The sequence below is a fragment of the Apaloderma vittatum genome, unplaced genomic scaffold (assembly GCF_000703405.1).
Source record: "Apaloderma vittatum isolate BGI_N311 unplaced genomic scaffold, ASM70340v1 scaffold5083, whole genome shotgun sequence".
Lineage (NCBI taxonomy): Eukaryota > Metazoa > Chordata > Aves > Trogoniformes > Trogonidae > Apaloderma > Apaloderma vittatum.
This window is the reverse complement of record NW_009707437.1, coordinates 216,380-230,722: the sequence shown is the minus strand read 5'-3', so window position 1 is coordinate 230,722 and position 14,343 is coordinate 216,380. Positions and strand designations below refer to the sequence as shown.

General features: G+C 39.7%; 1 protein-coding gene across 1 annotated transcript in view; it reads right to left on the bottom strand.

Annotated features, from left to right (window-relative positions):
- The window catches only part of LOC104271508 (VPS10 domain-containing receptor SorCS1-like), a gene marked incomplete at both ends in the record, with an annotated part of 191,861 nt that overhangs the window by 50,715 nt on the left and 126,803 nt on the right, over window positions 1-14,343 (bottom strand). Inside the window, 3 exon segments of the mRNA XM_009866192.1 lie at window positions 1,923-2,069; window positions 6,326-6,505; window positions 11,565-11,654. Of these exon segments, the coding sequence (XP_009864494.1) occupies window positions 1,923-2,069; window positions 6,326-6,505; window positions 11,565-11,654 (417 nt within the window).

Here is a 14,343-nt window from a genome sequence, read left to right as displayed (position 1 = left end):
TGACCCTGTAAGTGCCTGCACTTCTGCCCCCATCATGACCCCTTGCCTGGCTTGTTCAAGTTTACTACCCTCAAGGGATTTCCAGCTTGTCCAGTCACATCTGGTCTAATTTTAAACGTAATGAACTGTGTTTTCAGGTGCCTTTGTGTGTAGTAGCAGATATAGTATGCATAGGAAGGCTTAAGGGAGCCATAATCCCCTCTCTCCATAAGAACCATCCAGTCTTGGTTTATATGCAGTTATTCGACCACTTCTGTAACATCACGAGTAACTAAGGGGTAACACATCCTCGAATATAAAATACTCAGTTCCTGCAGAATGACTGTTCCATAAGGATCCCACAGAGCAGTACCTCTAGCTCATTTATAACCACAATGGCAAGTCGGATCTCTCTTGAACAGTGCACAACAATAGCAAGAGAGACCCCTTTCCTCAGAACTCAAACTTCCCATTTGCTGAAAAAGCATAAAAGTCAATTTTGGTTATATCACTTGCCTGCATTGTTTTTATTTCTTCTGTCTTGCCAGCCCCCTAAAATATTACACTATCGTATCATATAATAAAAAATTGGGTTTCTAATAAAATTTGTTATAATTTGAAAAAATCAAGGTGTGGAGTTTTTACCAAATGTGCTAACTTGCTTTAAAATTAGATTACAATCTTTCCAAAAACCTCAATTGTTTTATTTCTGCAAAGTTTTCTGAATGTCATCTTTATAGTTTTCATATTACAGAAAAAAATAATTAAAAAATGCCCTTAGTTACAATTTTTAAAAACTTGGAAGAAGAAAAGAAACCTAAACACATTTAGTCATGCTCTGAAATAACACTTCTCTCTGACCCCTATCCTCCCTATTTATTTTTGCCAAACTGGACAGAATATGAAAGGCTTGCATTTTGACTCAATCAGAAAATCAATTATTTGAACAGCTTCAAGTATCAAGTTATTTATTCTTTGCTCTTGCAACAGTGCACGTTGTTAAGAGATTAGGTAGCATTCAGGTACTTACCATAATGCACAAAATATAACCCTGATTCAGATCCTAGCAAACTTTTTTTTTTTTTTTTCTGATGCAAAACGACATGCAGGTGCAAGCCAGCAGGAGGAAAAGCAGTCTAAATAGTGCCCTTGATTCTGCCTGGAACCATGTTTGAATGTGTGTAATATAAAAGCTCTTAAGAATCCTGAAGGCTGGGGTTCTCAGTATTATCTCACTACTCTGCATAGATTTTATTGGCTGAAAAATATGTTGAGATCAGTCTAAGCTTTCTAATTTGACAGAGATCTCCAATTTTATTCACTCTGCTTATATTTTATTTTCACTCTTGGCAACTGTTTACATATAATGAAGACTAAAGACTTATCTATATGTTGATCTATATCAGTAAGTACAGAGACAGACAGGATACACACCCAGCACAGAGCTATACATATATTTGAATGAATGTGTCGATACACACTTCTGAGCTTAAAGCAAAAATAATAAATATTAATACTGCCAACAGAGCGGCCTGAAAGAAATCAGCGCTCTCCTTTCCTTTGAACCTGTCTCAAGTTATAAGGTCCCTGCAGGTTCCCGATCTACAACAGCTCACTCCTCCCATCTAGTGTCCAGAGAATCAACTGCGCAGAAACACCATCCAGCTTCACTTGCTGTTTCAGGAGAGGCCATCAGTTGTGTGGAAGGCAGCTGATCTATGATGCTTCCTTTTGTTCCAGAAATTAAATAAAATTATAATGCCAGCTCTTGCAACACCATCTGGCAGCCCAAGCCTGATATACTGCACTTTCAATATACAGTATTCCCTCCATGAGATACATCGCATGGAGAGACAAACCATCCTCATTTTCTTTTCTTACCTGGTAGAAAAAGATTGTTCTGGGATGTTACTGCCCCACCAAGCTCCCCTCCAGGTACTTACTAGGAGACAGTGAACCGGCTTTCCTCTCAGATCAGTGTCCGGAGCCTGCAACAAATTCCAGTCTCTCCCTTTATTGTAGGTGATGAAAGTTTTCACTTGGTTGTCAATCTTCTTATTAGCCAAGAACATTCCCTTTATCCCTGCTACCTAGGAAAAATTGACATAGCTGAAAAATAGATCAAGTTGATACAGGTTCTGTGCATGTGTCTCTCTTGCCCTGTCAAACCCAACAGGGATCTGTTGGCTGTGTCAGTGTGGTACATGTTGGGGCAAGAAATGCCAAGAAGCATCAAAGGAAGCCAAATTGAGGTGCTGGAGACAAGGTAAGACCATCACAGGTGGAAAACTGACAAATGGAGAAGAAATCTTATATTTCAGAATCAGCATGGGCACATGGAAAGATGTCAATAGCATTATCAGTAAAGTGGCAACCTCTCAGCCATGTAAGCATCCTTCCCTTGAAAGATGGAACACATATAGGCCAATTGTTTTTGTCTATTGCACTGCAGTAGCAAGAAACAGCGACAATTTTGGCTTTGCAAAGAAAACGGCAACACACGCATAAGCCTGCGGTTCAGTGCTTCTCTTCTCATTCAGCCTGCTTAAGACATTTCATCAGACGATCCCAATCTGTTTCACAATTGTCAGTGTTCTAATTGGATAACTTCAGGCACTCAGGTATTTTTATTACGGTTTTGTGTTTTGAGGAAACCAAAGTGCTGGTGACTCAAGAAATGCTACCCAGAATGCTAGTTATAGAGCTAGCAGTGAGATTCTTGTCCTTTTATTTCTCCTGGTGTTTTACCCAACAGCTTTACTTCATAGACCTGCAGGAGGATTTTGTAAAGATGTGATGCTAACAGACTTATGCTGGAACTAAGCCCAAAAGTGTCTTAGTGGGGAGAAAAAAAAGTCAACCTCAAACCACAGCTCACACTGCAGAATGTTCCCATCTTCTCAGCACACTGAAAATCAATAGCCCAATAGCTGCTGCAGCTTGCGAATGAATTTGTTAGGCTGTCGTTCCGCAATCTGAGTGCTGCAATAAAAAGGGAAGTGAAATCAAGAGAAGGAGGGGGAAAGTGAGAAACTTTTTTGGTTTCCAGCAAGTCTGTTCAGTCATTCACCCCACCTCTTCTTATGATCAAGAACTAGTACACAAAATCATTTATCAATGCTTTTTATTCATAGAGATTACTATTTAAATGTTATCACGTGGCAAACAGTTACACAGCAGATTTACAATTTGTTCTAGTTCAACTGGCTTGATTATGTGTTTGGATTTGGATGCTGCAGCTCCCAGTGAGTAAGATTTTATTGCCCTTTTAGTCACAGGCTGTGGTACTACTAGTGTACAGTGCGTTAGTACAGTATATTGGCATACTTAGTCATTCTGAATAGCACTTTCCTGGTTGAGCAATGGCACTGAATTTTATCTGAAGTTACATAAAGACTTAGGCATGACTTGCTATAATGGGCGACAGTCTTTAAATTAAGTAGCTAACTAATTTATCGATGATAAAAGCATAAAAAGGTAGCATTTTCAATTTCTTAGCAGGATTGTTTGGTCCCACTCAAGTAAGTACTCAGGTTTTCTTTGTTGTAGTGTAGAAAAGCACACAGGAAAAACAAGGGTACTCTGTCTCCCAGTAATACTGCATGAATAGACAGGGCTGGAAGAATAACAGTTCTGCCTTTACTACCAGAGGCCAGAGCCTATAGCTCCATTTGTACTTTCCTTTGTTGTTGTCCTGAAATAGTCGTATTATATAGTCCCTGTGAAATGTTGGTCATAAATGATTAAAGACCATTTTATATATCAGGTGATAAATGTGTTCTGAAACCCTGTAATTTTTTTCTTTTTATGATTCTAGTCATGGGCTGGGACTCAGAATCCCTTCCTGAGAAAGCAAAGTGTAAGTTATACTGTCAGTCTTGGACAGCTTTATCTTACACTATACGTGTTTGTGCACTCTCGGCAGGCAGGGATACACCTATTGCACATACACAGCCACGGTACACATAATGATCTGTTCATCCCTGCTGTCCACACAATCATAAGAGAGAAAGATTCATGCAAGTAAATGCATGGCCAGGAGCAGTCAGAGAGAAAAGCACTCCATCAGCTCCCACGCAGGCCTTGTAGTCAATCCTCACCACCCCGAATGCATTGTGTGCAGACACAAATGCTCTCTATGGCTTCAGAAAGATGCATACAAGATATTCAAACACAAGTCTCAAAACACTTTCTTCACTCCCCATCACCAACTTCATACGTTAAACATATACTTCCCATCCTAGATGCATGCTGATATATAAAACAAGTCCCACAATGATAGGCATCTATACCACACCTATAGACACATCTCCTCACAGTCTGTTAACGCTCGAGGCACGGATTCCCACAGGCAGGATTGTCTTGCTGGGGACCAGTCCAATTACAGAGCTGTACTACATCATGGGAGAGGCGCAGGAACTAGAAAGGGCACTCGGACTCAGTGAGCAGTGATTCTTGCTCTTCCCTTGCTCTAGAAGATGGTCTCCAGGACAGCACTTTTGTGACTGCAGGCCCACTGAATGCTGAGGCTAGTGTGCTACTGATGAAGCGCTACTGGAAGGTGGTGTTCTCACAGGAGAACATGATGAGGCACCAAGAAAGAATTAATATTTTCTCTTCATGCCCAATGCAATTCTTCACTGAGCAGTATTGAGTAGATTTATCCCTGATGTAGAATCACTTTGGGAATCTACACATACAAAAACATTCGCTACAATGCAGCCAGAAGAAGTTCTAACACCTAACAAACATACATACAGACATGTAGACATTAAACAGGTCTTTCTCTGGCATCCTCACAAACAATCTCGCTTTTCTAAATATAGTGCTGTCAACATGGAAGGACTCATTTTGTAATCTCTCCACTTTCTTTTAATTTATCTATGGATTTTTTTCTTCTCTTGTCTTCATCTCCATCTACCCCTAGAGCATTCGTCATTTGCAACAACCCTACTGGAAGAATCATGCTGGATGGCTTTCTGTTCCCTTCCAGGTAGAACATCAAATTGAAAGTAAGGTTTGTGCCAGGTTCAGTGTCAGCCAATACTCTTTCTATCTAGATAATCAGCAGATATGATGCTACAAGTCTGATTCCATCAATTTCAATCCAGGTTACTATGTGGTGTCAGTCTAATAGAACAAAAACAAAAGCTTTTTTTTCTACCCCTGGGATGCAGGACACCTTTACATAATGCAGCGAAACTGCTTTCTCGAGCTGACACTAACAAGAGGCAACAGTTTTTCCATGGGCTGCTAGTACTGCAGAGATAGATCTTAAAAATCTCCAAACATGATTCTATGATTTAAACGAATGAAACGTCAGCAGTGCCGTACAACACATGGTCTTTCTGTTTGGACAATTCAAAGTGGTTTCCAAGTAAAGGGCAGCTGATGGTAAACTATAAAGCAGAGCTAGTATTAAAATGGTGATGGGGAAATATAGGAAGCAGCTTAATTTTCAAAGGAACTCAGATCTGCTTCAGAGCCTTTACTCCAAATGGTCAGAAAGTTCCTCAGAGGAGACCTGAAAAGAGAAGCTGACCCTCAAAACAGCAGCTGAGGACTGAATTTCTACTCAGCTGAGTGCTGTCACCAGAAGTAAAACAGGAAGCAGAGCAAGAGAATTACAGAGGCACATTAAAAGTCCTTTTCTTAGGATCAGTTGTCATAGAAGATGACACAAACTAGCCTCTTTACAGGTGAGCTTAGGCAGAATATACTTGTCAGAAAAAGACTCAGGGGTAAAAGGGACATCAAAATGAGGTAGGAGAGTTTCCATGCTCATGAGATAGCCCAAGAGGGCATATTTAAAATCCCATCACTTCAATTCCCAGAATAGTCCAAGCTGAGGAATGTGGCAAAGAGAGCTGAAAACTGCTCTCTCTCCTGACTTCTAAAACAAGAGCTTAGGCTGTTAGAAATGCAACAAAAATCGGAGACCGACGCTATTCAGGGTGTTGGGAACTTTCGTAGCTATAGGCTGAGCTAATGTGAGTCATCAGGATTTTGGCTGAGAAACTCAGAAGGGTTCCTCTTACGGACTGAATGAACTATTCCACTACACCTTCCTATGTATGAAAGAGCCATAAGCTTTGCCTCACTTGAGAACCTAGGGGAGAGTACAGCAGTGAGCCTGTTCATAATACTAGGCTTGGACTAAATTCAACACCTGTGTAAAACCTGGTCTTGAAACTCAGCTGAATGTACTGAGGCTCTTACGTAAAAGGAGAGTAAAACTATGTGTGTAGTCACATGCATATTACAAGACTAACGTGCAAAAAGAAAATGATACTGACATTACGTGAGCTCCTGAGATAGGACTGAGTTGTTTGGAGTCATGACATACCTCATAGAGGTCAATCATCACGTTCCCCTCCAGACCTTGACTACTCTTGACATTTTCCAAGGCCAGGGTGAAGTACACCCCTCGGGTGTCAGAGATGTACAGATTGTACGTGTCATTCTGGTTCCACTCTTGTACAGCTGCAAACACCTGATTCTCATCTGTGCTGATGACATGCATGTCCTGGGGAAAGAAAAGAGAGCAAGGTTACTAGAGGGAGATCTGCTCTGCCATTTCCAAGGGCATCAAAGTAATTGTGGAGAAGCAAGAGACATATTTAGCCTGGAGTTTAATCAGAAACTGTAGACAACACTCCTGTAAGAGGATAATTCCAACCAGGAATATTTTACACCAGCAATTTTCTGCCAATTTTCAAAATGGTAATTAACTTATTAGGTGTTAATTAGGAGTACAGTGTTACACAGCAGCACTTTTCGCCCACTACCAATACTTTAATTTTAATGAGTACTTTGTTTGGGGGTGAGAGAGTGTTGTTTATTTGGGTGTTTGTTTTTTTTTGGCACCTGAATGATTCCACTTGTGATTGTGGAATCACAAATATTAAAAATGTGTTGTTTGCTTTGTTGTTTTTTGTTTTTTTAAGGAAGAAAAAAGAGGCACCTGTAACATCTGCTTCTTGCCTAGCATTCAGAAACCAAGCATGCTTGGAACTAACAAGAAGGATTTAACGGGTTAACAGTGCTGCTGTTATTTATTATTTCTAATGACAGTGTTGACTGGAAGCCAAGGCCCTGGACCACTGTGCTGAACATCTCCCTCTCCCCCTCCCCCAAGAAATACAACTGAAAGACAACCCTAATCCTTACTAGATGTAAAGAGCAAAATTGTAGTTATAAGTGAGGTTTTGTTTTACTGTTTATTCTGTGTGTCATGGCAGGCAAGAAGCAACAAAACGGTTGTTCATTAAATCTTATTAAATGGTTATTAAATGCTTATTCTTATTAAAGAAAAAAAAAGAAATTTAAACTTGATCCCCTTTTTCAATGCCTGAAGAAATTATTACCCAGTGGAAAAAGTCACCAAGAGAGAGACTGTTATAAGAAAATTCCCAGGCTCTATCTGCCCAGCACAGGCACCCTCAGTGCTTTGCTGCCATAAAAATCTGTGGAGGTAGGAAAATAAATGCAGTTTTCTTAGTATCAGGTGATTCCCAGAAGATTCAGCTGTTCTGTCTGGTTTTGGACAGATATCCCAAAGTTATTCTGTTTACAGTAATCTCAGTCAGGCCTTTCTATATGCAAAACTGGGAACTTTATCAGAAAGCATACTCTTCGGAAGCTGATGCTTTCTTCCCTCTGTTATTAAGTCTTTGACAACTCACTTTCTCCTGGTTTTGTAGGGGGAATTAATATTTCCAGATGTAGCCTTGTAATGTAAAGATGAAAAATAATATAATGAAGAAATCTGATCCATATATGTGAAAGTAGATTCACCATAAAGTTACGATTCAGAACAGTTGTTTGTTCAGCCAGATCTGAGTGCAGAATGGATGAATATTCACTTCATTTACTTGCTTCTTCGCACTGGAGAAAAAATTATCCCAGAAGACGGGCTAGTTTTGTGGAGGAACAGATTGGTTTAAATCCTGAGGCAATAGGAAAGGCAATATAAGTCCCACTGCCTTCTGCTAACTGTGGTTGTGAAAAGGTATCCTCTCTTAGCTCCAGTTGTGCTAGCAGAAGTTACTGCTGCAGCAGTTTGTCAGAGGCTCCTCATTTCAGACTGTCACCCTAGTCAATCTGCTGGTAGATCTACACGAGTAGGTTTTTCCAATGCGCTTCAGGCAACACTGGCTAGCACATCTCTAATCACAAAGTTAAACTTTTGCATATGTCCATATACACATGAACAGACCTCTCTATTTAAACAGAGAGAGACTTTAAGTAAAACTTTATTTTTTTGTCTAGTGAATGTACAATTTTATTGATTTACCATTGTATTCAACAATTTTGTAATAACTAGGGGACAGATGTAAAAAAAGATATATAGTTTGATGAACACCAGAGAAAAGTAAAGGCAATTTCACAAATACTTAAAAACTAAGCAAGTTAATTTATTCACTAGATTCCTCCTGAGTTTTGATCAGATCATGCTGGAAGATGCAAGTCTAAAGAAGATCCCAGTAGGGGTAAAAGAATTTAAGCCTGCAGAAGTAGAGACTGAGACCGAATTGGCATAATATACATAGTGCAGAAAGTAAAAAAAAAGACAGTGTTCCATCTGTTTGCCTTTGGGGATCAACTAACTTTTCCCCTTAGTGTGACCTGTTCCAATAGATGCAGTAGCAATGCAAAACTTTGATAGAAAGGGATCAGTATAAGGGTATCAAACAGGTATTTGACCAACATAAAGAATTTTTTGGTTTCCACAAAGGGAAAATTAAAATGAATCAGCATATCATATTCATTTCTATTTTATTTTTTTCAGGATATGGGTTGCTTTATGGGGGGGGGGGGAATAATATAAAAAGACAGCCTTCATTTCAACATGGACAAGACCTTCACCTCATCTTCCACCGCTACAACAGATCTTCATTTCACTTCCCTACAGAAAGGGAAGAGGAAAGTGAAACAAGGCACCTTTTTCACACAGTCATCATCATCTTCAGGGGCTCCCCATGCACCTTCCTACCAAAGCCTGAGCCTGCCTCTCTCTATTCCAGCACACAGTGGAAGTACCTTCATATGCAGTTCTACTATCTGTTCCTCCTGCCTTTCCAAAGACAGAGGTAAAAGCACGATACTGCGCATGGGTTTGATCAGATGTCTACTTCAATGACTAAAGGTCAGGCTTTCTGAATTACTAAACATGCTTCAATTGCCCTTTTTGCACTTGGTCAGGGAACTTTACTTCCCGTCAAGATAAATACCAGGGATGTGTAATGCCTGTTTTCTCCTATCAATTACTGGGACTGTCAGCTGTTTTTAAGGTCTGTATTCAAGGATTTTTTGTGGTTATTCCTTCTTCTGTGAGGATGTGCATCCTAAAGTTGAAAGATGATGAATTAAAAACAGAGTTACCATACACAGCCATCAGTATTCAGCCCAGCACCTGTTAAGGACAGGTCTTTTTCAAAGAGAAATTTTGCTTGGCTTGCTACAGTATTCACAGGTGTCTACCCAGTGCATTGGTCTAAAATGATGTGAATGTACCGTGTGTGTACATTTAAGGTGATTATCATGTGTGACATTGCAGTCTGTAACAGAGCCCACATTGTGGTGCTGTGCTACAGGATAGGCAGTATCAACCCCCAGATCAACATCACTGCACAGATAACAAGTCTCAACAAAGAGCATTTACAGGGTTAACACAACCTGTATGCACATATGCAGGCACTTCTTGTATGGGAGAGAGTTTCAAGTTCATTTAGACTTTTAATCAAACTGCCTACCAGGCGACCAATGCCAAGCACAAGAATATTTTAATTTTTATTTGCTGTAGGCCATTCCTCTCTGAGCAGCAGTATCACCTGTCAAAGTGCCTGCTGTCACATCTCTCCAGTTTAGGAAGGGTGACATGCTGAGACAAAAAGCTTGATATTTTCATCTTCAATTCCAGTAGTCGCTTAGTACTCTTTACCATATTTGGCCCCTCTTTCTCAGCTGAAGAAGATAAAAGAGAATTTAGGCATAAAAAGCCATGTGTTTCAATTCCTTGAATGCTTTGTGCATTTTTAATAAAAGCAGCTATCCTGCTTTGATAGCAGCCTCCTAGACAGCCACAGCTCCACTGTAGCTCCTTCCAAGCCAAATGTAGCTCTTCAGTCTTTGAAGATATTCCGAGATTGTGACAAAGCATCTTATCTCCTTAAAATCTGCCTTTTTCTTTGGGTCAAATAACACAAACGTATTGCTTCAATTTCTATTTTCTGAGAACACATCAGAGTTTAATTGCAGTGCATTTTCCCTGGCTCTCTTTGAGAAGGCAGACAGCTGGAAAAATAAGTTTGGGCTAAAGGAGACAACCACTTCAAAGCTAGCAGTCTCTCTAAAGATGGTCTGAATCAGCTGTAAATGATGATTTTGTTTTGGGTTTTACAATAACCATGCTAAAAATGCGACTCCTTTGCTAAGAGCTAATTCAAATAACAACTGTTTAAATTTGATTTGAATTGACAGAGTAATTCCTTCCTGCTTGGACAGGAAGTTTTAAACCCACTTATCTTTAAACATGGCTGAAGATTTTGGGATAGAACACAGTTCTCCTGTGTCAGAGCCAAAGAGATATTATGGCTTCTGTTAGGGTCCCCAGTGTTCCGCAAGCTGGGTTTTCAGGTATTGTAAATTGGAGTAGGTAAGTTATAGCATTTATTGCCTGGTTATATGAAGGTCACCCAGTCAATCCAATATAAACAGGTCAGGTGGATTGAGGAATCAAAGACAGATAGTTTTGACATTAGCCAAATTTTTCCTTTGAATATTTCCACCTACACCTGGTACACCTTCAAATTCTAGGAAAACACTGACCTTTCTCATTTTCCTTTTGGCAATCCTTGCTGAATTTCTGGGAGTATATTTGTTTCCAGATGTTAGATCTTGCATAGAATTCACAAGATCATTTGCTACCCTTGATCTTAAATTTCATTTAAGCCAGACTACATCAATAATGAAAAGGCCTCAAAAAAAAAAAAATTTCTGTCTTTTTTAAGAAGCCATTAGGAGCTTAGCTGCAAAATGGCTATTTCTTCAAAATGGAGGTAACATTTTATACAGTCTTTTAAAAAATTCAGCTCCAGAAGGCAGCAATAGCCTTTCAAGCTCCAATGCTAATTCACCATTGTTCTTAATTAGGGAAGATATGGAGCAGGCACACAAAGACATCTCTTTGCTTGGTTCCCATTAAAATCTGCTAATGAGGCACAGCACAAAAAGCAACCCACACAAGATAGGGACAGGAGAAGGGCATTTTAAGACGAAAAGAAAAAAAAAAAAAAAAGAGTCCCCTCCCAAACTAATTAAGTAACCATAAAGAAATGGTAATTGACATGGCTGTGGTATCTGACTACATTTCATGCTGATGTCCTTGACTAGCCAAAGTGCTGACTTTGTTTTCAGTCCTCTATTCCTTGCAAATGTTCCATTAAAGAACTATGTTTTCAGTTAAAGAATTATGTTTCCACTCATTGCATGTCATCTTGCAGTTACCTGTGCTGGATTCAAGAATTTCTGTACAATCAAAATATCTGTAGGTTCACATGGGCATTCCAGCAACATACACCTACCTTGGGCAAAGCATACTTTGGCAGCTTCATCTGTGAAAATGCATTCCTCCTATACGAAACATAATAATGTGGTCTTCCTCCTGATGTCAACTATAAGAGAAGCAGGAAAGTTATCATCAAGATTTTTTTAAAATATTTTTTTACTATCAGGGAAAATATAAAGCAAAAGCTGTCAAGGGAAATACCACAGTGTTGATGGCAAGGATTTAAAACACTGATCCAAAGAAGAGTGGCTGAAAACAAAAGCAAGAGCAAACAATCCCATTTTCTGCCAAGAGAGACAAAGCTCAGAATTTCAGGTGAAAGTCTGGGGAAAGTGAAGTCCTGGCTTCACTTAAGCCATTATGTCACCTGCTGATACCACAGCTCTCCTCTGCCCTACCACAAAACAGCCTGTTCTTCACTATCTGCAGAGCTGCTGTGTGGGTTATTGGTTAGATCAGCAGAGTGGCAGATATGATGCTTGATTTCTATTTCTGCCTCTATTTCTGCTTTGGTTCCTGTGTGGCCCTGTACAAGCCATTATATGTATCTGTTCTGAGATTAGCTAAGCATTCGCAACTCCTGAAGGCAGAAGAAGCTCAGCTGATTTGGTATTTCTTTGCTTCTAGCCATTTATTTAAGTGCCTAAATACTGATGGCAAGACCTTGAAAATGCTGGGTTAGCTCAATGTGAGGTTTCATTCCCTACCACTTATTAAAAGGGGTGGTGGGGGGGAACAGAAAGGAAAAAAAGTTGTCAATGTTATCTGGCTTCCAGTGCTGCTGAAATATAATCAATGTTTGTAAAGTACTTCAAAATCCTCAGATGAAAGATACTGAGGAACAAATAGTCCATGTGATTCTCCATGTAGAACTTTGCTTTAATTGCCTGATATCTTGGCCTATCAAGACTTTTTTAATAGTGTTTTAAAATGCATTGCAGTAGTTTCAAATTTGAAATACACAGAGGCTAGGGCCATACCAGATTGAGTAAAATAAGAACTATTTCTCATTGTAAAGTTCCTTAACAATTTTTTTTTAAGGGAAACACATAAAAGTTAGGGGCAGGAAGGCCAGAAACACTGTTTATGAGAGGGTGTGAATTTGTAAGTAAAACACAGTGTAGTGGGAGAAATAAACCCACATTCCCTTATCTTCTTACTTTTGAGCCCACAAACTGTCACTGCAAATGCCTTAGTTGCAGGAAAGATAGGCAGAGATCAGAAAAGTAGTGAACGCTAAGGGAGGGTGCTCAGGTTGTTCATCTATTCTTCCAAGACTTTACTGTCTGGTACAGGGCTACTCATCCTCTGAAGAACAGTGCCTGGGATAAGTATCAGCCACAGCATCTTATTTAGCTTATTTAGCGGTTCCTTGCCAGCCAGATACATATATAACCACTTGAGAATCCCATTTTAAATTAGCAGCCAAGAGTGAATTCATTGACTGCTTGAAACAAAGTAGAGGTTGTTTCCAGGGATTACAATATTATTATTTCATACCTGTAATTGTCAGTTATTAATGATTGGCAAATACTATCTTTTTAATCTATTATGTTCATTTCCCAAGAAGCTTAAGGATTAAAAAGGGAGCTTTCCAAATCCAAATATTACAAGATGTCTCTGCAAAATGCATCACAAATGGAAATAAAGTTGTGCAAAGTCCCGTTGGGCATTAAGGGGAACATCGTAAGAGGCTCTCCTCACATGCTCCTCCTTACACCATACTGCTAGCGCAGAGGTGGAACAAAGACAAAATTTGACAGCACTGGGAACACTATACAACAGTTTAGAGACAGTAAGAGAAATGCATGAAAATACAAAAAAGGTAGACAGAAAGGTATACAATCTCCCCAGCATTGACTTCAGATGAGGCAAAGGGGTTGGCTTCTCCACAGTGTGTAATAACATCAGGTCAGAACAGAGAAGAGTAACAATCTTGGAGAGCACAGAAAAAAAGCATGAGTGATAAAGTTATGAATCAGTTCACATATGAAGAGAAATTCCCAACCCCATGTATCACTCAAGCCACAAACACAGTCATTCTGAACTGAGAGAGCATGGCTGACCAGTAATGCATGCCCCTGTTTCCCTTACCACATAAACATTTCATTTATGCCTCAGACACACCACATACAGAAGCTATTCCGGAACATATGTCCCAGATTTATTAGCAGATGATTTAGACTGGTGTTTATTACTGAGTTCATTAACTCAAGGTAATTAACAATCAGCTCACCCAATTTAGTCCTCTCTTTTCCTTCCATGCCTAACTATGGCAGGATATAAACTGTGCGGAAAACCAGTTTAGTCCTAACAATTTCCAGTTCACCTCTATGCTTCCTGCAATTCTGTTGTGGGGTGGGCTTTTTTTTGTCCTCTTCAGCTGTTATTAACGGGACACTGGTGGCCTAATGAAACCCACAGTAATTAGATCTATTCACCAGCTCTCACCTGGAACACAGCTTGGCTGAGTACATCTCATCTTCAGCCTTTTCACTATAATCACATCTGAGGCATAACAATAAAGCCTGATTACTCCTTCTTTGGTTCTTCCCCTGACTTCCTCCCTCCTCTTCCATTTTCCTCTCATGCTCCAAAAAGCTTTGGCCTACTCCCTTGTAATAGCAGACAAGTAATAGCAGACACATCACTTCAAAATTGGGGATTAAAGCAGTAGCCCTAGAGTGCTGATGAGATTGCAGAGAATGGCACAGAACACTCTAGTATCTACGGTGGATGCTCCAGGCAGGAACTCTATGATCTTACAGTGACAAGATACTAGAGGCAAGAGGAAC